Source organism: Brassica rapa, chromosome A08, assembly GCF_000309985.2.
Source record: "Brassica rapa cultivar Chiifu-401-42 chromosome A08, CAAS_Brap_v3.01, whole genome shotgun sequence".
Classification (NCBI taxonomy): Eukaryota; Viridiplantae; Streptophyta; class Magnoliopsida; order Brassicales; family Brassicaceae; genus Brassica; species Brassica rapa.
Window position 1 is genome coordinate 5,757,023 of NC_024802.2, and position 23,845 is coordinate 5,780,867.

Below are 23,845 nucleotides of genomic sequence, written 5' to 3' on the forward strand. Positions count from 1 at the left end.
TGGTGATGCTACAGGAGCTGCTCAACCTGTAGATGCGGACGCTCGATCGAAACCACTGGCCGACTACAATCGCCCAGATGAGTACTATTCCAACAGATCAGCTATTCGACTTCCGGAGATCCAGAAGCAGAATTTCGAGCTGAAGCCTCAATACTACACTCTCGTGTCGCATATACCCTACTCTAGGTTACCCGCACGAGCATCCTATGGACCATCTGGAACGGTTCGAGGCTCTAATCGCTGCTATTCGGATGGAAGGAGTCCCCGAAGATTACCTGCTGTGCAAGCTCTTCAGATACACGCTGAATGGAGAAGCGATCCACTGGCTTAGGCAGCAACCCACATGATCTTTAACATCCTGGACCGACATCAAGAATGCTTTCTTACGAAACTTCTTCGATGAGGCGCGCGCTGAAGAACTTCGGAACAAAATTTCCACATTCTCGCAGAAGGCTGGAGAGTCCTTCAAAGATGCGTGGATTAGATTTAGGTTCTTCCAGCGAGACTGTCCACACCACGGATTTAACGAAGTGCAGCTGCTAAGCACTTTTTTCCGAGGTCTCGCCTTACAGTATCAAATGGCTCTTGATACAGCGAGTGAAGGAAACTTCACTACTCGGAATCCGTTGGAAGCTGTGAGACTTATCAAATACTTTGCTAATAGCATCAGCACCAAAAACACTGACTCTAAACGGAAGAAGTCTGTAGCCTCTATTGGGAAGGAACAGATGGACGAAGTAAGAGCTAAGTTAGATGTGGTGCACGAACTTCTTAGGAAGCAAGTCTGTTCAGCTGAAGGAGAAATAACAGATACAGAAGGAGAAGAAAATGTGAACAACATCGGAGGTATCGGATTCCAGAAATTTGGAAACCAGGGCGGAAACATAAACTTCTTTGGAAATGGTCAAAGAAGTAACCAAAGTTCACAATTTCAAAAACCCTTCAACAACAGCAAAAGCTACTCGAACTCTTACAACCAAAATCCACCACCCCAGACTCAGGAAAGCAATATCGAAGAAATGCTTGATCGAGTACTGTTGGGACAACAACAAATCACCATGGATTTCAACGGTAAAATAGACTCCGCCTACAACAATCTGAACAACAAAATCGAGACCTTAGGGACTCAGGTGAGAAAACTTGAAACCCAAGTAATTCAGACGGGTGAGACTATAAAGAGGCAAGAAGCTTTTGCTAGAGAGGCAGGAGCCGACAAAGGGAAACACCATGTAAATGCCATCATAGATGATGATTTCTGGCAAGTGGTGAGAAATAAAAAGCTTGAGGAAGGAGACTTCGAAATCGAAAGCTCCATGTGTCTTGGCAGCTCTCAATGGTGTCGACCGATGTCGATGAACTCGCATCGATCGACAGACCATGATGAAGATCAATGGACGGATTACTCCAGTCATCGATCGACGTCGTCCGCTAAATCGACTGAATGCATTGCGGTTCGAATTCTAACTCATGAAGAATTCGCAGCTAAGCATCCTCACCCACCCTCCCCTTTCTATGATAAAATCGATCGATCGGTTAAGCCAACCATCACGACACACCTCCCATCGATCGACATGCACCTCTGACATACCGAGTGCGGTTACCCTCAATCGATAATGATTACATCAACGCACTCAGACCACCACCTAAACCATTAGCTAACCCACCCGAACCAAAACCCAACCCTTTAAATAGTTCACCAGAATCAGTTCAAGAAGAACAAGAAGCTGAAGGGAGAAGGTTAAGTAAAGAAAGGAGAAGATTCCTAAGAACCTTAAGAGGGAAGCTAACGATAAGGAGATGGATGGTTTCACTAAAAGAGTCCTCAGAATCCCAATCGAAAAACCTTTTGATGAAGCTTACTTCACACACCGGTTGTGGATGTTGTTCAGAGAAAAAAAGGTAACTGAGGAGGACATTAGGAGAATGTTTCATCAAGTCAGAGAGAAGATGAAACACAGGATCACATTGACGAAGAAGAGTGATCCTGGGAAGTTTGCAATACCATGCGTAGTTAAGGGTGTTGAATTTCCCCATTCAATGTGTGACACAGGAGCATCAGTTAGTATCCTCCCTAGGAGCATCAGTTAGTATCCTCCCTAGGATCATGGCAGACCAGCTTGGTTTGACCATCGAACCTTCAACGGAATCCTTCAACTTCGTGGATCTTTCAGAGAAACGATCAGGAGGAATATTAAGAGATCTGGAGGTACAGATTGGTAATGCCCTTGTCCCTCTAGATTTTCATGTCCTAGACATCGAGCTTAACTGGAACTCTTCACTTCTGCTTGGAAGATCTTTCCTAGCTACAGTAGGAGCTGTATGTGATATGAACAAAAACAAATTGGGTCTAACGCTCATAGACCCAAACATCCACTACGACCCCATCCGACCTAAGAGAAAGGTCATTAATTATGTGGATTACGGGAAAGAACTTGGCTTCATTGGTGCATGCCATTGTGGAGCAGAGTGTGGATCGGAGTATGAAACAGAGTACTCGAAATCGATCGACACCCCAACCTTTCCATCGATCGATTCCAATTAGTTAACGGTGACCGATGACCGCAACAACACGTCACTCGACGTAACGCACCCAGTTGACCATTTCGCTTCACCTATTCATTGTTACCAACATTTTGCCTTCCAACCTCCAAGCAAGAGAGGACATGATTATTATTCCATAGGCAGTTGGGCATACAGTGGTTTCCATGAAAGTTTTGCAGTTGACACTGTAATTACTTCAGCTAATGAGGAATATACAGAGGAATACGATGAGGATTATTGAAAAGAACGTGCAATAGAAATATCTTTGCAGGATGAAAGATTCGAAACACATGAGTTCACCAACACGATTCCAACATCGTTCGACGCTGTGCACTCCATATCGGTCGATACCCATCCTTGTCCAGCAAAACAACCGCTCACATCGATCGACACCTACATTGGAACATCGATCGATATTCGCGGCGCAGCGAAAATTCAGGAGTAGGAGAATATTCCCTTCCCAACTAGGTTTATAGATACCTATATAAATCGTTTTGCACCCCCGAAACCACCTCCACATACCTGAGCAAACACACAAGCAAAAACGATGAACACTCTTCCATCTACACCAACAGAACAATCTATGAAGATCAATCATCTTAAGAACACAAGTTCTGCAGAACTTACTCTGCTATCGATTGATGCAACTGAATCTACATCGATCGATACTACTCTAAACCCTAATCTTTGTATTTCTAAATTGAATGATTATGCAAACATTGATTACAGTTTTCTAACACCTGATGAATTTGGTATTTTCAGGGACCCAGATGCCAACGCACGTGCAATGGATGGAAGGATCTTACAAGTGTCCAGAGAGGACATAGCAGACATCCTTCAAGTAGCCAATGGACTTGACAACCTATTCTCATAGCAACGTGGTACTCCAGACGTCATTCAAACAGATCCTAACAACCATTTAGGAGTCGCCACAACAGAAATCAATCCAGATCTATCACGCCAACCAAAAGGGCAAGCATCGATCGACGGAACAACGGAGACATCGATCGACAGGGTAACACCAACGTCGATCGATAGAGATGATCCGACGTCGATCGACAGACGGTACGAATTTGGGAACCGCGCTTTTGACATGTACGGAGCCAGAAAGTTCACTTGGGAACAAAGGGACGAGTATGGAGTCTACAGAGATGAGTGTGGACACGCACGAGACGTAGCTGGTGAGATGATACCTGTCACAAAGGACGACATCAGGAAATTACTGGAAAGAGCATCTCTTTTTGAAGAGAGCCACATCTATCTTCCAGAATATGCCACTTCCTTCACATTCACAAGACTGGCACCAGAACTCTACACCAAAGATGAAATCGATGAAATGGTGTTTGGTATTTGTGGAGCTCAGGAGAAACTGGGAGAGGAGCTCAAAACATTGGTAGAAGATACACATCAGCCTTTGGATAGAGGCTACAATGTGCTTTTCAGAAGTATGGCAGAAATGAGGACAGAAATTGAGAGTTTACGTCAGCAACTTGAGAAGGAAGCTACGACCTCAGCACCGATCGATGCACCACATGCAACATCGATCGACGTCAGTCTTCCTACAGCCCAGATCCCTGCAGAACCGCAATGTTCAACACAACACAGGGATGGATGGGAAGTCTCGTACATCGACACGAGGATAAACGACGTTTTCTGCCCTCTCAACAACAACGTGGACTGGCTAAGCACTAAAATCGAGCTACGACAGCAAGATCTGGACACCATTCGCAAGAAGGACCAACAACCAGCCACATCGATCGACACGTGTACCTTCACATCGCTCGACGCTAAAGTCTCAGCCATGAATGAGAGGCTGATGACTTACGAGGACATGCATGACCGCTTTATATCACCAGTCATGATAGATTTAAACAAATTTTCTAGTCAATTACTTCATGCCCAAAAGGATATTGAGAACATTACTAATCAAAAAATTTTCCAGGCAAAATCAGCATCGATCGACAGGCTACGAGGGCTTTGGATCGATGGCAAGAAACCTGTGGAGTTACTTCCTTACACAGCAGCAGAGGTTGACAAGATAACATCCAAGATCTACACTGCTCTAGACACCATGGAGGAACGACTTGACAAACGCTGCGATGACATATACTTTCCATTCGACAACAAAATCAGTGGACTAGACAGCCACGCAAAATGGCTACAGAAAGAAGTCAAAGCCATTCAGAGGCAACTCGCAGCTCAACATCAGATATTAGTATCGATCGACAGGACACAAGCGAAATCGATCGATGGCAACTCGCCGAGATCGACCAACGAACAGATAATCGCATCGATCGATGCCGAGTCTACACCAATCGGCGAGCAACTGATACACAAGACGATAGAGTCAATGCAAAAGGAACTGACAGATCTTTCAGCATACGCCTATGACAACATACTCTAGCACCAGGTCAGCATTGACAACGTTCAAGAAAAGCTACAGAACATCTCCAATTTACTTGAGAAGATGGATGACAAATGGACAAGAAATGATGAGGCCACAAGAAGTTTCATTGCATCTTGGTCCAGAATGTGCAGAGATGACGTGGATGCTTGTTTTCCAACAAGCAGTTGTTTCTCCACCCAATAGCCAATCACTACCACAGTCAGGCTAAATGACTATAACTAAGCGCTGAGTGGGAGGCAACCCACTATTAGGTATTTTATTTTGGTTTTATTAGCTAGCATTTATTTGCTTTCGTTTTATTTCTTTCAGATTTAGGAGACCCAAGTAGGAGGACCTGAATATCGACCGACGACGAGATGTCGACATCGCTCGACATAGACAATCACATGACGATCGATGTAACACTTACACATCGATCGATATCTAATCCGGTCAGATGTATCTTCCCTACTTGTTACATTTCGTACATCATGAACTATTGTCATCATAACTCCGGCTGAGTTACACTGGGACAGTGTAATTTAAGTCAGGGGGAGATTTACTGATATAATTTATTTTATTCTTATATAAAAATGAATTTTAATAAATTATGCTTAGCTATTGAAAATAAGGACTATAATCTTATATTGATTTAAACTTGAATATCTAACCAATCTTTAGCACCATTTTAAGATTTACTGATTGCAGATAACACTAAAGATGCTAAAGCAGATCAACCTATCAACTACACACTTGCCTTGAACCGTATGAAGTAACCAAAGCTGATTTCCAACGCTAAACCTGACATAACCGCTTGTTTTGGGGCTTGGTATACATTGGATTGGATTCTTCAGACAGGTCTGGAAGGTAACACCTGGTGTAGATTATTTATCACATTTTCTCTCTCTAAATTTCGACCCTAGATTAGTTAGTGAGTTCTAATAATATATATAATAATAATAATAATAATAATAATAATAAATATATATATATATATATATATATATAAATAAGATCTATTTTTTAATTTGGATGAGTCTGAACAGGACTTGGTGGCTAAAACCATTAAGGCTTGATTCATAAATACTCCAATAAAAGAGTTCGAAACGGGACTTGGAGGCGGCAATCTTCAAGGCTCGCTTTCGCAAAGAACTCTTGGATATAGGTCAAAAAGAAGTGAACAGAACTTGGTGGCAACCACCATTAAGTTTTGATTCATGGAAGCCTGTCCAATCTTGGTCACTGATCCTGCAATGGAAGCAGACTTTAAGTCAAGAGAGAAAATTAGAGAGAGAGAAACTAGAAACTAACTTTTACCTGCAGCTCCAGATACCTGTCTGAAATCCTTGCATCCTGTGATCAATACTCCCAAGGTAAAGCATTCACTTTATATTTATGCTAAGAAATGAAATCAGTAGAGGGGATGTCAGACGTGAATTGATGAGTAGTGTTATGTTAGAAATGGTTGCTAAGCTAGGATATTGCATAGTGTGCTTTTGTGATTAGGATTTTTTTAAATGTGGTTGCAAAATTGTTGAGGAAAGATTTCTTGCTTTAAAATCTTAAGTCCCCAATATTTTCAAACCTCTTTCAGAGAGATTGCCTGTATGTTTTGCTTGAGGACAAGCAAAAGGGTAAGTCTGGGGGAGTTGATATACCTTGGATTTGACCCGTTTCATCCATGGTATATAGGTGTTTTACTATATATATATGATACACTAAAAATGAATCTTTGCTACTGTCAAGTTAACAGTGGTAATTGTAATATTTGAGATTCAATCCAGAGGACCAGTTTACTCTTTACTCTTATGAGTTCAATGTTAAGCTGAGAAACAAGTGGGTTTTGAGAATTAATTGTGACAAAAGTAACAAGAATGCCTAGGTAATTCGAATTCAATTTAAATGAAGCTGGCTTAGGGTCAATGATCGGATGTTAATTGCAGAACTGAACAACTATTCAAGTGCGATGAAATGCGGTCTAGAACTCAAATCACTCGGCTGGAATAACTCACTATCGTGATCTTGTTCCCTATGGTGTCGGTCTTGAATCCTAAGCTCTTGCTTGGAAAAAGACGCGATAGCAAGCCTTAGATGCAAGATCTGATTTGTTCACTTAATACCCTAATATCTACTCTCGCTGATTAGGGATACAAAGCTCATTCAATATATGTCAACTTATCTCCTAACGGTTAGCTAGAGGATTAAATCAAAGAACCAACATTAAGTGATCAGTTCAATGCAGGCAGTAAGATCAATATGAATGAAGAACAGTTGAGATCACTTATTTGTGTTCAGTTCATGCGGCTAACACCCTACAACCCTAAGCAAGCTTAGCCTACTACTCAATCATAATGCAGGATGACACAGACATGATTTCTGAATAATATTGCATATAAAATAAGTAGAAAGACAAGGGTTCAGAATAATCTTCTCATGAGAATGAGAGATGGAGTCTTCTCCCTTACAAGTTGCGTAAATCCAAGAGAATTGTCTAGGTTTCTTGCAAAACTAGCGTAAGTAAAAGAAATGATAGCCTAGGCCTTTTATAGGGAGGCGCTAGTGATAGGAAAATAAGAGAAAGAGAAAGTCGAAACTAGGGCAAACTCCCGGAATAGGAAGTTTCCTTAATGATCGGGAGCAGTCAAATGCTTGATCTCTTCGGGAGCAACCCTTGGGTTGTTCTAAATGACTGTTCAACGTTGAATCCTTCAAAACGGCATCTGACTTCCTGAATCTCTCTTCTTTACTCTTTCACATGCTTCCAACCTGGAATGATGAAAATTAAGCACGAATTAGGAGTGAGAATGAGCTCAAAGTGCACATATCAATACTATTAAAAGGGAATGAGTTTAAATAAATCTACTTAAAAAGTTGTTTGGACCTTTTTTTTTTTTTTTTTGGTCTTCCTTATATATTATATGTTATCCCTATTTAATCTCACTTTGTTATCAGCAAAATAAATATTATTAATTGGACTTTGGGCTTTTAACTTAAAAAGAATAATTTAACTGATACAACCCATTCAGAAAAGAAAATTATAAATCCAATTAACTTTTGTTACAGAAAAAAAATTAACCAAATTAACTTTAGACCCTTTTTTACAAAATCCCAAATTATAAAGACCATTTTATACATAAATACATATAAATGTAACATTATTTAAATTGTATGGATTTCTAATAATAAAATATCTGTCACAAACTGTTTTTTTTTAATTGATAATAGTTTGATAGAAAATTAAAAAAGGAAAACAAAAAATAATACTTGATTCACTATTTTGGTAGATTGATAATTAATATATTTATAAATAAACTTAACAATATTTGTTAAAAGAATTTTCTTATACAAGTCAAATATATATTAATATATCAAAAATTTATAAAACAAAAAACAAATTATATTTTTCTCAGTGGGTTAATAACGGTCTTTTTAATTTTCAAATACTTTTACTATATTCATTTTATTATATTCTATCCCACTATATATGAGTTACTAGATCTTACGGTTCGACCACAAGTCTGATTCAGATATGAAAACTCAATGAAAACATTGTACCGGACTGAAATAATAATAATAGAACAGCTTTTAAATATTTTAGATATCTAATAATAAATATAAATTCATTTAATATTTGAGTTTACGGTTACCAAAAAAATACTTGCGCTTCTTAAGCGCGGGTCAAAATCTAGTATTGGTATTAAAAACACCACATATCAATATATCTATGTTTTCTACTCTTCTAGGTATGTTTTCAGGTTCAGGTGCATTTCGGAGTAAAGCTATGACTTTGGAGCATTTTGGAGCTTAAAGGACATTTCACCCGAGCGGACCACGTATAGGTCGACGAGAGGAAGATTAATCGATCGATGCGCACCAGTGCTATCGATCGATACCAGGAGATGCATCGACAGATGAAGATTAATATCGATTGATGTACACAAGTACCATCGATCGATGTCGAGACATCAGACACGCGACATTTGGACTCAGCAGACTTAAAACCCAAGGCCAAGCCAAATTACCAAAATGCCCTGACGAGTTTTTAAACTAGTAGATTATATACTGCCTAAGTGTTTCGACGGCAGAAGAGTTTTTCTAGACCTAGTTTTGTTACAAGTTTCATTTTGAGAGAGAGAAGAGAGTTTTTGGAAAGAAGATCACTTGTGATTGGAACTCCTTGTTTTCATTTCTTTTCATCTATACTATGAGTTTCTATTTCTTTATTGTTATAAATTGCTTTGCTATGTCTAAGTTTCAATTATTAGATCCAGGGTTCAGATAGGTTTGTGGGATTAGCCCCAAACTATAGATCTGCCTTGTTGTGATATTCATGATAGATTTGTATTCATTGCTTGTTTTAGCCTTGCTAACTAGAACTTGATCATAGGATTGCATACTCAAGCACCCTTGTTATCCCATCCTGACATCTATCTATCATATTAGGATTTCTAAAGAGGGATAACCGCCAATTTAGTATCTTAGTAGGGCATATCATACTCGCGCATAGGTCTGGCTAGAACCCGTCGATCGATGTCCTCAACTGACTATCGATCGACGTTGGCAAAGGTGTATCGGTTGACGTCTTAATAGACCATCGATCGACACTCTCTCATTGTCGACATACTAACCGTTGAGACACGAGATCTAGTCTGTTAACCAGTGAAACATGCGACAGCTGATCACTGAGTTAAGCGATTGAGCTCTAATATATCATGCATGCAACAGTTAGGCATCTATAGGTATTATAATCTCCAACACCTGAATAGTGGCCATGCATCTAATATCATTTCCAACCAAGTTACATTTATTATTTACTTGTGACTATTGTTATTTCATTTAAACATTTGTAACCTTTAGAATTAATAAACACTAGATTTAATTGTTCCCTAGCTCCTTGTGGATTTGATCCCTAAGTACTACATCTGAACCTCTTTTGATGAGAGTAACACTCCTTAGGATAATTTGAGTGGTATCAATAACTAATTAACCCTAGCTTTGTCTTCAAAGTTTAAAGAAACGTCAAAATCACAGTTCAAAATTTAATTAACTAATCTAACATAACTAATTAACCCTAACACAGATCTCACGGTCTAGAAACAATTTTTAGAGAATTGACGTACCTGCTCATCGATGAGGAGCATTTCCAGGCCAATAAGGGTCTTCTTCACCGGGTTCCGAGCCTCCCAGAAATGGATGAGTCGGAAGCGCAACTGGGTTTCATGGGGACCTAGAGAGACATCGTTGAAGAACATCACTTTTTCGTTAGAGTCGGAAGAGGCAGGAGACTTCCCATTTCGTTTCATCGCCATGGCTTGAGATTTGAGTGGTTCTAGGGTTTTGTTTAGTACGAAGAAGAAAGATCAGCATATAAAGGAGGAGGAAAAGAGGGAGGTGAAACGAAATCATAATGTAGGTATTGATTGATCGAAACAAAAGTATTGATTGCGTAGGATTGAATCGATTGATTCTAGGGTTCGTTGCTCTTCGATCGGAGAAAACAAAGTGGTAAGGGTGAGGAGAATCGTCATCTTTCGACGGTTCGGTTCTACTTAGTGATTTTTGTCGCAAACACGAAACACCCTGAAGCCCAAATGGCAATCCCATAAAGCCCAAATTGTAATCACGAAGCCCACGAGATATATTGGTCGACTTTAGACGAAAGAAAACCGTGAGGCGCCGTTTGACGTGTCGAATCACATGAACCTGATTGGCTGGAATTTCCCATCCTACGTGGCACGCTCGCTGCTCACCATATCTGGCTTTTAGTAGTGTTAGATATTTGACTAAATCTTAAGATATTAATGAGGTTTAAGTTGGTAACAACTCCAATATTATGCCTTTTTACCGGGATTTTAAACCCATTTTGATTCTCTAATTAATTTGTTTATATTAAATTAGTTTGTTTTGATTTGTTTTCCTTTGTAGTCACTCTTAATTTGATATTATCTTCTAAAATAAAAATTGTTTCCCTAATTAAACTATGGAAATATCTCCTTATTACTTTTCAAAATCTTGCGATGTAAGTCAACATTAATTCAATACTAGATTTTTATCCGCGCTTTAGCGCGGGATAATTTTTTTGGTAAATTTTCTATATAATCTCATTTTCTCTTCATTTAAAATAGGTCTGGACATAAAATCTACAACCCAAAGTCCAACCAAACTCAAACCAAAAAAACGTGATCACTACCCAATCCAAAATATAAGAAATACCAAAATAGGTCTTATAGTGTGGTACATCAAATATTTGAACCCGAAGTATTATTAGCCGAACCCGAACGAAAAAAACAAAAAACCAAAAAAAATCCAAAAACCGACCAAAATTCTAAATCAATTGCAAATATAAATATATGAAACATAAATATTTACTTCAAACATTCAATTCTATATTTATTTTTAAATTATATATATATAAGTATTTAAATCTTCAATGAGTACCTTAAATATCCAATCCTATTTCTTATGTTTTGCTTTTCAGTTTTGGATTTAACTTCGGATATATCCGAACCCATATAACCTAAATCGGAACAATATATTGTTGCTTTATGGATTTTAGATGTGATACAATTTAGAAGTTAAACCTATGTGCTATATCCGAACTTGTTATGTACTTACAAATTTAACAGAATGAGACCTAAGATGTGAAATAAATTAGAATCTAAATTCCAAAAACCCAATCCATATCGCAACGGGTACCTGAACGCTCAAGCATAACTTTAAGTATGTTTTATGTTTTGTTCAATTAATTTTATATTTGATAAATATTTTATGTGTGTTGGAATAACCCCTAAAACTATACTCATAAAAAATATCAATGATAACATGTTCTAACATATCATTATATATTAACGACTATTACTATTTATTTTATCAAATGCATATATATATCTTATTTTAATACTTTATGTATAAAAAATATATTATTATGTATTTGGTGAGGGTGTTAAAGAATTTGTTTTTTTGCATTTGAATTAAAGTACAACTGTATATATGAATTAGTAGGCATATATAATTCTTTTATATTACTAAATAAAATAAAATTGATTATTTACTTAAAAATAGTGTTAACATAAATTGAATTGATTATTTAAAAATAGAACAGTTTTTTAGTTCCTTAATTTTAGGTTAGGGTATATATTTAATAATAATTAAGTTAGGTATAAATAGATTTAATAGGAAAAATAGTTAAATGTAATGGACCAACCTACACTATGGTGATGATTGGTTCGACTGTGGCTTTAAAAATTTAGATGTATATGTTTAGCTGTAGATAAATTGGTTGTAGCTGTAAAATTGTTACTGTAGATATTTTCTGCAGAAACTTTTGTTGCAGTTGTTTTAGCTGTAATTTATAGGCTGTAGATATTTTAAAATAAAATATATGAAATATGTGTTGTATATATAAAATTATTATTTTATATGAATTAAAATAATTTATATTAATATTTTTTATAAATTATAAAAAATTATTGTAATTTAAAATGTGATATGTAAATAATATTTATATTATTTAAATATCTTAATAATTAAAAAACACTCAAATTCAAAATTAAAATATTTATAAAAGTTTTTATTATGATTATATAATTTATTTGATATTATTGATATTATTTTTTTCATTTTATAGATTCTACAGCCTATAAAAAATGATGTAGCATTTTTTGTCTAAAATACATAAGAAAAAGTTTTGATTTATTTTTTTGCTGTAGCTTTAAGAATAAAGTTAAAGCATGATTGGTAAAACTAAATAAAAACTTGATGTAGACTTTAATTTTTAAAAGTAAAGCTACAACATGATTTGGTAAAATTTAGTGATTTAAAAATAAATAAAGATAAAGTAGGGATATAAAACTCAACCAATTTGTAAGTAGATAAAAATAAGACCCTAAATTAATAGATTAGATTCAAGTGAATATCTATTATTATAAAGTTTGAGTTTTCTCTCTCCTGAGGGTTTCACATCAGATTTCAGATCTGAAAGTCGTGCATCTTGGAGCCGTCATGTGTCTTGAGAGCAAAACACCCCGTTTCATTTATTATATACTAGGTGTTTTCCCGCAATTTTGCGGATAGTTATATTATATAATGAAATATATATATTATCTTTACACTGTTATAATTTTTGAATAATAATTAGAAATTAGAAATTTTTATTTTTATTTTCAAATATTTGGATAATCAAATTTTCTGTATATATTATAATTAATTCAGATAATTGGTTGTCATGGGCTTCATTCGCGTGGGATTGGGCTGTAAAAATTGAAGTTGTGTCCGGCCCGACAGAATGGGTGACGCCTCTAACCCTAATATGGCTGCTGAGAGAAACGAAGGCCGTTCCTTCCACTTCGTGCGACGGCGACTCGATGCCGTCGATCTGAAGTCCGGCAAGTGTTCTCTCTCTTCTCCATCTCTCGAGATTTCTCTGACAATGGTATGTTAACACCCACTTCTGGTACTGTTTCTGCAACCACCGTGGAGATTCCAAAGTCTGCTTCTTTTTATGTACAGGAGGTGTCGGCTAAATCTCCAACGAAAAGCGCCTCTGTGACTGATAATGGAGGAGACGAGACTGATTTGCCAATCACCACGACGGAAATCATTGTTTCAAGATGCTAAGTGAGTTAATGGCAATTGGGATCTGAAGCAATTCGAAAAAGAAGGCAAAACAGAGTAGGATTCGGTAATAGTTGCTGGTTAGATCCACTAAAACTCGAATCTTTATTTCAGTTCTGCATTCATGTTATGTAAGCTTCTTGCTTTTGGTTTTGTAATAAGCTTAGTATGAATCAGCCTCCTCTTTGATCTCCCTTCTTCTGTCTGCAACTTAAATCTAGCGTTGTGGTGTTTCCTTACCATTGATATTTATATTAAGCTTTTCAGATAATAAAAGCTATTTCTATATATTTTCATTCAAAAACGAATTTGGACTGGTGCGAATGATTCTAAGGATATGTTGGCCAAGTAACAGGGTTCTACAACCTTGGATCAATATTTACTTTATTTTCCCTGTTGTCTATCCATAGTTGTCAGTGACTTATCTTTACTTTATGTTTCCTGTTGCCTATCCATAACTGTCAGTGACTGTTGTTTTTAATAGTATCCTGCACTAATCGTTGTATGCCTTGCAGGTTCTGGATATAGTTTTTAAAGATATTTGGTGGTGAATATATTATCTTATTCCTATTTCTTTTTGCATTGCAGAACCAACCTGATGAATTGAATCATAAAATTTCAAGGAAAACTGGAGAAGGTAGCTCTAGAAGCTAAATATCAGAAGTTGTATTAGCCTTTAGCCTTTGTATACCAAGGTATGAAAACGATCTTCAATTGTGTAATCTCATGAGATCTTAACTGATAAAAGTTTGAATGTTAAGTCTTCTCTCTGTTGCTTCTTACTAATAAATCAGTAGTGCCGTGTGTTTCCTTCTGTATCCTACATGCTTATAAATTATATTGACGGTATGCTGGGGTCTTGGTTTTAAATGTCGTGTGGCGAGGATTGGCGAAAGGAGGCTCGACACTCGCCACTCGCCATGGCGTTTCATGGCGATCGCATCACGTATTAGCCGCTCAAAAGGTACCTTCTATTCCTAATACCATCAATTATATGAACTTTTGAAAAATACATTGTAAATAGAAAACCAAAAACCAGTTTTATTGATAACTTAAACGTAAAAACACCAAATGAAAAGCATAAAACCAAAACCAAAACATAATCCAAAGTAGAGAAAAACAATTCAAAGCAGAACACATAACATCAACACTCTAAAACTCAGTTTCAGAGTCATCTGGAAACTCCCATTCCTCATCTTGACCGAAACCACCTGCTTGTAATTCCAAATCAATTTCCGGTTCATCCTCATCAATATCAACAATAGATAGAACAGAGGGACCTGGACCAGATCGTTTATCTCTTGTTTGAGTTGAAGAAGATGCTATCCCTTTTCCCTTCTCAGCAGCTGAAGCTTTTGTTCCTCTAGTAGAGTAGGTTGGTTCCTCAGCTCCAGTGGCTTCACTCACAGCAGTCCATGTCAGATCTTCATTCTCGAAGACATGATCATCTAGTTCATCATTGTCAGAGGTGCCATCCATTTTTCCCATCAACCATTCATTGCTTTCATCAATCTCCTCTAGGATAATAGGATCCGTGGCGTCACTTCTCTTCATGCGACGCTGCAAAGCTCTGTTGTACTTGACAAATACCATGTCATTCAAACGATGTTGAGCTAAACGGTTCCTCCTCTTTGTGTGAAGCTATAATAATTCGATCAACAAACCATTAGTGAGCTACTGAACTTAAGATCAAATCTGACTATGAAATAGGAAAAATATAGAAAAGACTTACAAGCTCAAAAACACCCCAGTTTCTTTCACATCCAGATGCACTGCAAGTTAAGCTAAGTACTTTCACAGCAAAGTCTCTTAGATTAGGAGCTGATGATCCATAAGTAGACCACCAATCAGCTACAAAAAAAATACTTGATGAGATTAGTTTATAAGAAAAGTTGGCAAAACAAAGTAAATTGTGATAAACAAAGTCTTTTACCTGGTGCTTTCATCTCTCTTTGCCTTATTGCCATGTTATGGCCAAAGAGACCAGCAGCGTTCTTAAACATATCAAGCTCCAGCATCACCTTGTCTTGAATCTCACTGTCCGGGACAAGCCTGTTGATACAGTTGTACAAACCGGTCACAACTTCCTCACAGCAAACGTCCTCGGGATTGGCGTAATGGATAGCTGGATTTAGGAAGTATCCAGCTGCGTGAAGAGGCTGGTGAAGCTGACAATTCCATCTTCTGTCAATGATCTCAAACACATTTTCATATTTCTCTTGCTTCATTTTGAAACTCCTTGCAATAGCTTCTTTAGCTCTGTCCATAGCCGCATATATGTATCCCATAGCCGGCTTCTTATCACCATCGACCATCCTAAGCACCTTCACCAGTGGACCAGTAAGCTTGAGGGCGTAGCTAACATTCCTCCAGAAGCTTTCTTGAAGAATGTATTGCTTCAGTTTCTTTGCCCCTGCTTCCCTTGGCCATTTGCTCTTGTTCCAATCATCAGATGTGACCATCTTCTTCAGGTTTGATTGCTGAATGTGGAACTGAGACATGGTGATAAACGAAGTCGCAAACCTCGTTACAGCTGGCCGATGAAGATTGTGTTGATCGGTGAATCTCCTCATCATATTCACCAGAGGCACACGACAGTAGATGTATCCATTCATGAAGATACACTTCTTCAACGCATTCTTAACCGGCTCCAACTTCCCAATGTCTTCTAGCATAAGATCAAGACAGTGTGCTGCACAAGGAGTCCAATAGAGGTTTGGTCGTTTAGCCTCTAGCAACTTCCCTGAAATTTCAAATTTTCTTTCATTAGATAAATGATCTATCTCGGTTTAACATTAAAAATATTTAGAATGTAATCTAGAAAAAAAAAAGATTAGATAGACAGTACCTGCTTTCACATAATTAGAAGCATTGTCTGTGATCACTTGGACCACATTCTTCTCACCAACTTCTTCAACCATCTCATCAAGCAGCTTGAACAGCATTGTTGCATCTTTCACCACTTCTGAGACCTCCTTAGACTTCATGAAAACAGAGCCCTTGGGAGAGTTAACTAGAAAGTTAACTATGTCCTTTTGGACCACCGAGTCACGCCATCCATCTGACATGATAGAGCACCCTTTAGCAGCCCACTCGTTCTTGTGTTGAAGCAGCATGGTATGAGTGTTTGCGACTTCCCTCTGAAGGAGAGGCACTCTGAGCTCATGCATACTAGGTGGTTTTAAACCCATTCCATACTGTCCAATGAACTGTGTCATCTCTTTGAAAGAGTCATAGGTGACAGCATTGAACGGAATACCCGCATCATAGAACCACCTAGCTATTCCAGCGCACACCTTCTCCCTTAGCTCTTTGTCACAAGCTCCAAACACACGCTTCATGTCCTTCCTTCCTTTCAAAATGTCAGGAGGAGTTGAAGTCACAAACCTGTAAAAGAACAGAGAATATATAGTTATTTGTTTGTTCAATGATCTATCAAACCAAGAAGGCGAGAACAAATACTATATACCTGTCCAGTGGACCTCTCTTCTTTCTCTTGTTAGTGTTAGCTTTCTGTTTAGGCTCACCTTCAACATCCTCACCATCGATATCATTCAGGACAGGTTCATACCGCATGGCCTGAGCTGCTCTTTCCTCAGCTTTTTTTATTGCATAATCTCGCAATTCAATTCTCACATGCTCGGGACAAGTTGGACACCTGATCACGCTTGTGCTGTCTCCAATTAAGTGGTGTTTCAGACGTGAAACACCTCCATTTGTTTCTTTCCTGCAGAAGATGCACGTCCACTTGTTCCTGTTTTTAGGCAGACAGGTTCCATACTACGTCCTGGATCAACATCACATGCCCCTTGTTGTGATGCTCCACCTTGTGTTGCGCCTCCTTGGGATGATCCTCCAATCTCAGACATGATAAACCTTCAAAGAAAAAGCAAAAAATATAAGCTAAGTACATAAACATGTAAGGTTCTTAACACAAGCTACGTAAATAAACTACATAAACAAGCTACGTAAATAAACTCTAACAAACAAAATGAATGATGATAACCTTACATGATGATAGAAATAATCTCAGAATGTTAAGCTACGTGTATAATACAAACTAGGTACATAAACATGTAAGGTTCTTAACACAAGCTACGTAAATAAACTCTAACAAACAAAATGAATGATGCGTGATACATAAGAGGTTTGCGTGAAGAGAGAAGACATGAATGGTATGTGATAAAGAAGATATGACACTATGAGCCTTATATGTGATCAACATGATGTGTTAAACACTAAAACTTTAACTAACAAAACAAACCGATAGAGTAAAGAAGAGCTTATGCCGTCAGTAGCTTAGAGAAAGCAAGAGAACTTGTGAAAAAGTAAGGGGGACGTATTACTATTATATAGTACATTTCACTTAGGGTTTTTACGCTTTAGATGGATTAGGGCATTCGGTTAGAGTATATTTAGCGTATATTTAGAGGATATTTAGAGGATATTTAGAGTACAATACACGTATATGCTATTTTACTTATTTTGAATTCAAAATTTTGTTAACGGTTTGATTATCAACAACGTAGCGACGCAATGATCGACTCAGTGTATACAGGTATAGCGAGGAAAGGCGGTCGACTCACGTACCTCGCTTAGCATTGGTCTTGAGTCGTTTTGGAGGTCGCTTCAGGTCGCTACTCGCCATGGCGAGCGGAGCGGTCGCCTTTTAAAACCAAGGCTGGGGTTAGATGTTCAGAAATAAGATGGATAGTGAGTAAGCAAGCTGCCCGGAAAGAGTTTCAAAGATCAAGACGATAGAAATTAATACACAGATAAAAAAGGATAGTTTGCAAGGTTGGGTGAAAATGGTGAAGATACTTATAAAATATTATTTGAATTTAAAGGTGGCAAACTTGAGAACCATGTCGAGAAGTTGTAGGGATTTGTTAAAAACAGGGAAGCCCTAAGCTAAGTAAAGCTAAATCATAAATTCTTCAGATGCCAGATGATGACGGAGAGATAGAAAGAAAACGATGGAGCTTGTAGGCGGTGTGATAGCAGTAGAGAGAAATAGAAAACATTATGGCACCAGGGATTTAATAGTGCAAAACCAGAGTTAAAGATAGATAGTTAAAGATCATCTGGCATCATTAGTTTTATTATATTAGAATGTTCTTCGATCGAAGGTTATTATCATTTTAATTCAGTCCAAAAATATTTATTAAATTAACAACATTATATCCGAATTCTATTTATTTTTTGTTTGTTTATAATAGGGTTGTTTTCAATCTACATTTTTTTTTTAAATGCTTCATAAAATTAATGTAAATTTATATAAAATTGTGTTTTTTTATAATTTCCCGGGCTGATCCTAATAAAAATAAAATCTAGATTTGTATCACGTAATATACCACGTTAATAAAGTCCCACTTTTATAAGTATGAATACAATAATATTATTTGTATTAAATTTATATATAATCCCATGATATTTTTTCAACTTTATTTGGGAAATTTCAATGTTTGGATCCGTATCATATGATAACCAGCGATCCACTTGTTCAAGTAATAACCAATGAACCAATAAATAACTCGAGCTTAGTAAATATAGGAAGTAACAAAAAAATTATATTGCATTTCTAACAAAACATTTTTCTACAAATGATGGTGAAACCTCCATGTACGTTAAAAATGCAAGAATGTAATCTTGTAGCAGAAAAACTATTTGTATATGAACTTTCCCTACGTTTGGTATCATTCTAATTGTACCACAATCCCCCAAATATTTAAAAAAATTATAACCTTTAGTTTTAGTTTGTACTAATTAAAAAAATGTCCTACTAAATTGTCATGTAATTAGAATGTTAATTTTGCTACGTGGCATCTTGAGAATCAATTAAAAATTTTGTTAATCTAAAATTAAATTGTTAGGGAATGTTATACTATATAGTATGTCCATTATGGACCATTCAGTTATCAAATTAAAATTTTTATATATTATTTCCATATATAAAACTAATTTTTTAGGGAATGTTATATTATATAGTATGTCCATTATGGACTTTTCATTTATCAAATTAAAATTATTATATATTATTTCCATATATAAAACCTATGGAATTACCTAATGTGATTAAGATATTATATGACAGTTAATGATTTTAAATAATAAAGATTTACTAACAATATGTATACTTTCTATCATTCTTTTAATTATTTATTATTAAAATAAATTACATAATTAAATTAATCATATAATAAAAATTTAAATATTTTTGTATATGTTGTATTTGGAATTTTTTTAAACAAGTATAAATTACTAAAACTGTTAAAAGTCTCACATAAAATTTTATGATCAACGTTTAAATTGTTTCCTATAATAAGATACAATGATTATAAATCATATGAATAAATGATTTTATTTTAATAGGTGTTTATGTTAATATATATTTCATATCGGTTAAATTAAACTATACGTCATATGAAAATACATATTTATATTTTGATATATGCGTTGAGCATATATTAAAAAGTTAATATTTAATTTTGAAATCTTCATTATTTTTTAAATGATTATAAATTATTAAAACCACTAAACATTCCACATTAAAAAAATTGTTGGTGTAAAACTTTGTTATACAAATATGCAAATAATAATAAAATCATATGAGTAGAAACCTTATTTAATAAATATGCATATTAAAAGTATACTATATATCTATGTTAATATCGTTTAAATTTAATTATATATCATGTATGATAGATAAGATTGATTATTTTGATTTATTTACCCTAAAATGATTGCGAATAAACAATAGCGGCCTTTTGATTTATATGCGCATGCCAATTTAATACATAATAGTAACTGATCTTAGTTATTTAATATATAATTATTATTTTATTATTTCATAATATGCAGAAAAACATAAAATAAATAATAAATATAAAATATTTGTTCTGCAAAAAGTGCGGATCTAGCATCTCTATAATAATTTTAAACCTTAAACACTTTTAAAATCTCAGGCCAATAAAAAAATGAAATGAGAATAAACTCAAAAATCAATATTAAACCAAAATGAAAAAAAGGACACAAAAATGAGAAAAAATATTTAAGATAGATAGGATTGACACGTAATGTAAACTTTTCATAACCATAATTAACTTTTAATTACGAAATCATGATATAAACCGAACTGACATAATTTTATTGTAACCAGATAGTAGGAGATTCTTCGGCCTAAACGTTAGGTTATTATGTGATATGTGATTTTTTGACCTAAAATATTTTTAAAAATGGGATCAGCTCTTCAGTAAACAAATTATGTAATTAACAAAATCTTTTTAAAAAAATTGTTTAAGGGCCAAAAAATATTAATTCGATCAAGAATATAAATTCTATTTTTCTATACGTTTTTTCTTAAATAATTTTCATATAAATTCTCAGTGCACAAGGCGCAAGTCTTATCCAACTTACTAGTTACAAGAGTTTTATTGATTATGGATTTGTGATCCATTATTGATCACTTGAAATCAATAAGCAGTTAGTTTATGATATTAAAATATTTTCACCAAGTCAGTGGTCAAGACAGGTGACATAATTTCAGAGAAGCCCCACTATCACTTTCATAGTAATATGTGATTCACTTTCATATTCATAAAATGTTTGTTGATTTTTAAAGAACTAGTTCTGTTTTCATCGGAATTACATTTACTATTTTGACACACAATAAGTGTAAAATTTTATTTGATTAATAGTTTGTGGTGTTATTTACACGAATCATAATGAACAATTGTGTCATTAATTCTGTGTTACATTGTTCTGCGAGTTATTCTTGGATTCACCCCTCCCTAAAGTGAAACTCTATGTCCATCAACCAATAGGATTTTGTTATTTCATATTCAATATTTTTAAAAAAGTAAAATTATTGTCATGTTATATTGCATTTTTAAAATTAAAAGGTAAGAAAATAAAAATAAAAGATAATAGTAGTTACAAAAATAAGATTTTTTTAAAAAATATTAACATCGTCAACAAAACACTAAACTCTCAACCTTAAATTTTAAACCCTAAACCCTTTGGGAAATTCTAAACCCTTGGTTAAATCTTAAACTCTAATAAAAAACACTAAACACTAAAACACTCAAGGGTTTAGGATTTAGGGTTTAGAGTTTAGGATTTTGGTGTTTAGTGTTTTTGATTCCGAGTTTTAAGATTTTATCCAAGGATTTAAAATTTACCCAAGAGTTTAGAATTTACCCAAGAGTTTGGGGTTTAGGAATTATGGTTTAATATTTTGCTGACGATGTTAAAAATATTTTTTTTAAAATAATTCTCTTTTCTTGTAACTACCACTATTATTTATTTATTTTTTACCTTTCTATTTTAAATATATATTATAACTTGACAATATTTTATTTATTTTTTAAAAGATATCGAATATGAAATAACAAAATCCTATTAGTTAAGGAGTGAACCCAAGAATAAATATTGTTCTGCCACTGGTTCATATGAAATTGTCACGAACACTTAGTTTTTTTTTTCTTTTTAATATTGAAGACTCATCATTCTGTCAAAAAATTTGTCCCGATAGCAACCATAAACATAGTTACAATTATGTCACAAATGTTACTAACATATATTTCGTCATATTTGTGTTACTAATTGTGACAAGAAATTATTACGATTTAGATCGTCACAAAACTGTTACTAAAGAATTACTAATTTATAACAATTTAGTCATATTAATGTTTCTAATATGTCACAGATTTGTGACAAAAAAAATTTGTCTTCAAATTTCTGTCACAATAGTTCTTTTTTCTTGTAGTGTCTCGAAGCTTCTGCTCTTTAACCATTTGTGAGAAATCATCGTTCGTGATGGCATTCACGTGGTGCTTCAGTGACTCATCATTTCTTCTCTGAATGTATGTTTCATACCTCTGAACATTGTTTCTAGTCAAGATTTCTTCGACTTCTACTTTTTTCAGTCTTGCATTCAGAGCTTATATCTCCAAGCTCAAGTCTGTATAGACATCATCTATCTTGCCATTAAAGTTCACCATAAACTTTTTTTGGTTTTCAAGAACCTGATCAAGCATCAGTTCAATTCTGCTTTCCTCAGTCTTTGGAGGTGGTTTCTAATAAGATGAGTTGTTGAATGTTCTGATGAAATCTACATGTCTAAAATCTCTCCTGTAGCCTCTGGTATCTTCTGTTTCTGCATTCCTTCTAAGGATATTCTGGTTTTTGAGCAGTTTGTAGACACTATCCATCTTAACTTTCATTGCATCCAGTTCCTCTCTCCAAAGGGCAGCAGCTGATATTCCCTTCGTTTGAAATCAGTGTCCATGCTACTACTACATGCTACGAGGTTCTCAATAAGCCTCTCTGCCTCCTCTGGAATTCTAATGTGAAAGTTTCCGTCACTAGAAGAGCCATCTGATATGATAGCGCAATGCTTCTGTAGAAAGTGCTGAGCAGCTGAACTTCATTGAATCCATGGTGTGGACAGTCTCTCTGATACGACTTGAATCTTATCCAGGAGCTGCTGAATGATTCTGTAAGCTCTTGGTTGAATGTAGCAATCGGACTCCTCAAGTCTTCAGTATGTGCTTCATCAAAGAAGTGGCATATGAATGCATTCTTGATGTTGGCCCGGGATGTAAGAGTTTCTGGTTGTAACTGATTAAGCCAGTGCGAAGCCTCTCCAACAAGTGAGTACCTGAAGAGCTTGCAAAAGAGGTAGTCCTCAGGGACTTCATTGGCTTTAATAGCATAAACTACATCCTCGAACCTTTCCAGTGGTCCATAGGATGCTCGTGTGATAACCCACAGTAGGGTGTCTGTCCCACGAGTGTGAAGCACTGAGGTTTCAACTCAAAGTCTTGCCTCTGTATGGCTGGAGGACGGATGTCAGATCTGTTCTCGTAGTACTGATTTGGTATGCTGTAATCAGCTAATGTCCTCAGTCTAGCAGCCTCTTCTATAGCTTGAGAAGCTGCAATATCAACATCAATATCAAGGATTACAGCCCCCTGATCATCTATCTTCTGACCTGTTTCATTACGCATATGACGCTCCTGGTCATGTAGGTTTACAGCCGCGTCCTGAATTAGAACTAGTGCCGTAATCATGTTTCGCGACTCGGTGTCAATTTATGTCCGAAGTGGAATGTCGATTGATGTTGGGTGGGTATGGGCGGTCGACAGAAGAGTGGTCTTTGTCGACGGTGGAAGGCGAGTGTCGGTTGACGAGCAGGTGCTGTTGTCGATCGATGCGGTCCGTTTGCCTATGCGGATGGTGCGTTCTAGAAGTGCAGGATCTGAAAAGAGAAGTGTATGGTTCTTGTTGTTTCTAGTACTGTTG

The 23,845-nt window shown here is 35.8% G+C and overlaps 1 protein-coding gene, 2 long non-coding RNA genes and 1 other non-coding gene across 4 annotated transcripts; 1 reads left to right on the forward strand and 3 right to left on the reverse strand.

Moving 5' to 3' along the window:
• Nucleotides 1-417: 417 nt before the first annotated feature.
• On the reverse strand, nucleotides 418-523 carry LOC117127551. Its single transcript, XR_004450571.1, has one exon. It is a non-coding gene; the product is annotated as a small nucleolar RNA R71 (small nucleolar RNA).
• Nucleotides 524-13,136: 12,613 nt separating this feature from the next.
• On the forward strand, nucleotides 13,137-18,738 carry LOC103833331. Its single transcript, XR_626166.3, has 4 exons — nucleotides 13,137-13,358; nucleotides 13,436-13,620; nucleotides 14,129-14,504; nucleotides 18,099-18,738. It is a non-coding gene; the product is annotated as an uncharacterized LOC103833331 (long non-coding RNA).
• LOC117127316 lies at nucleotides 13,666-14,205 on the reverse strand. Its single transcript, XR_004450249.1, has 2 exons — nucleotides 13,972-14,205; nucleotides 13,666-13,922 (listed from the first exon to the last, which is right to left on the reverse strand). It is a non-coding gene; the product is annotated as an uncharacterized LOC117127316 (long non-coding RNA).
• LOC103833330 lies at nucleotides 14,562-18,065 on the reverse strand. The gene is made up of 5 exons (XM_009109420.3): nucleotides 17,010-18,065; nucleotides 16,389-16,927; nucleotides 15,474-16,283; nucleotides 15,273-15,391; nucleotides 14,562-15,181 (listed from the first exon to the last, which is right to left on the reverse strand). Exons 1-5 carry the CDS (start codon nucleotides 17,114-17,116, stop codon nucleotides 14,693-14,695), a joined length of 2,064 nt encoding a protein of 687 aa, XP_009107668.1. The 5' UTR covers nucleotides 17,117-18,065; the 3' UTR covers nucleotides 14,562-14,692.
• Nucleotides 18,739-23,845: the final 5,107 nt, after the last annotated feature.

Coding starts and splice junctions, on each gene's coding strand:
- LOC103833330 (XM_009109420.3), bottom strand. CDS start 17,116: ATGCGGTATGAACCTGTCCTGAATGATATCGATGGTGAGGATGTTGAA. Junction 16,284..16,388: donor TTCTAATTATGTGAAAGCAG/GTACTGTCTATC, acceptor TTGAAATTTCAG/GGAAGTTGCTAGAGGCTAAA. Junction 15,182..15,272: donor ACTGGGGTGTTTTTGAGCTT/GTAAGTCTTTTC, acceptor GAATTATTATAG/CTTCACACAAAGAGGAGGAA.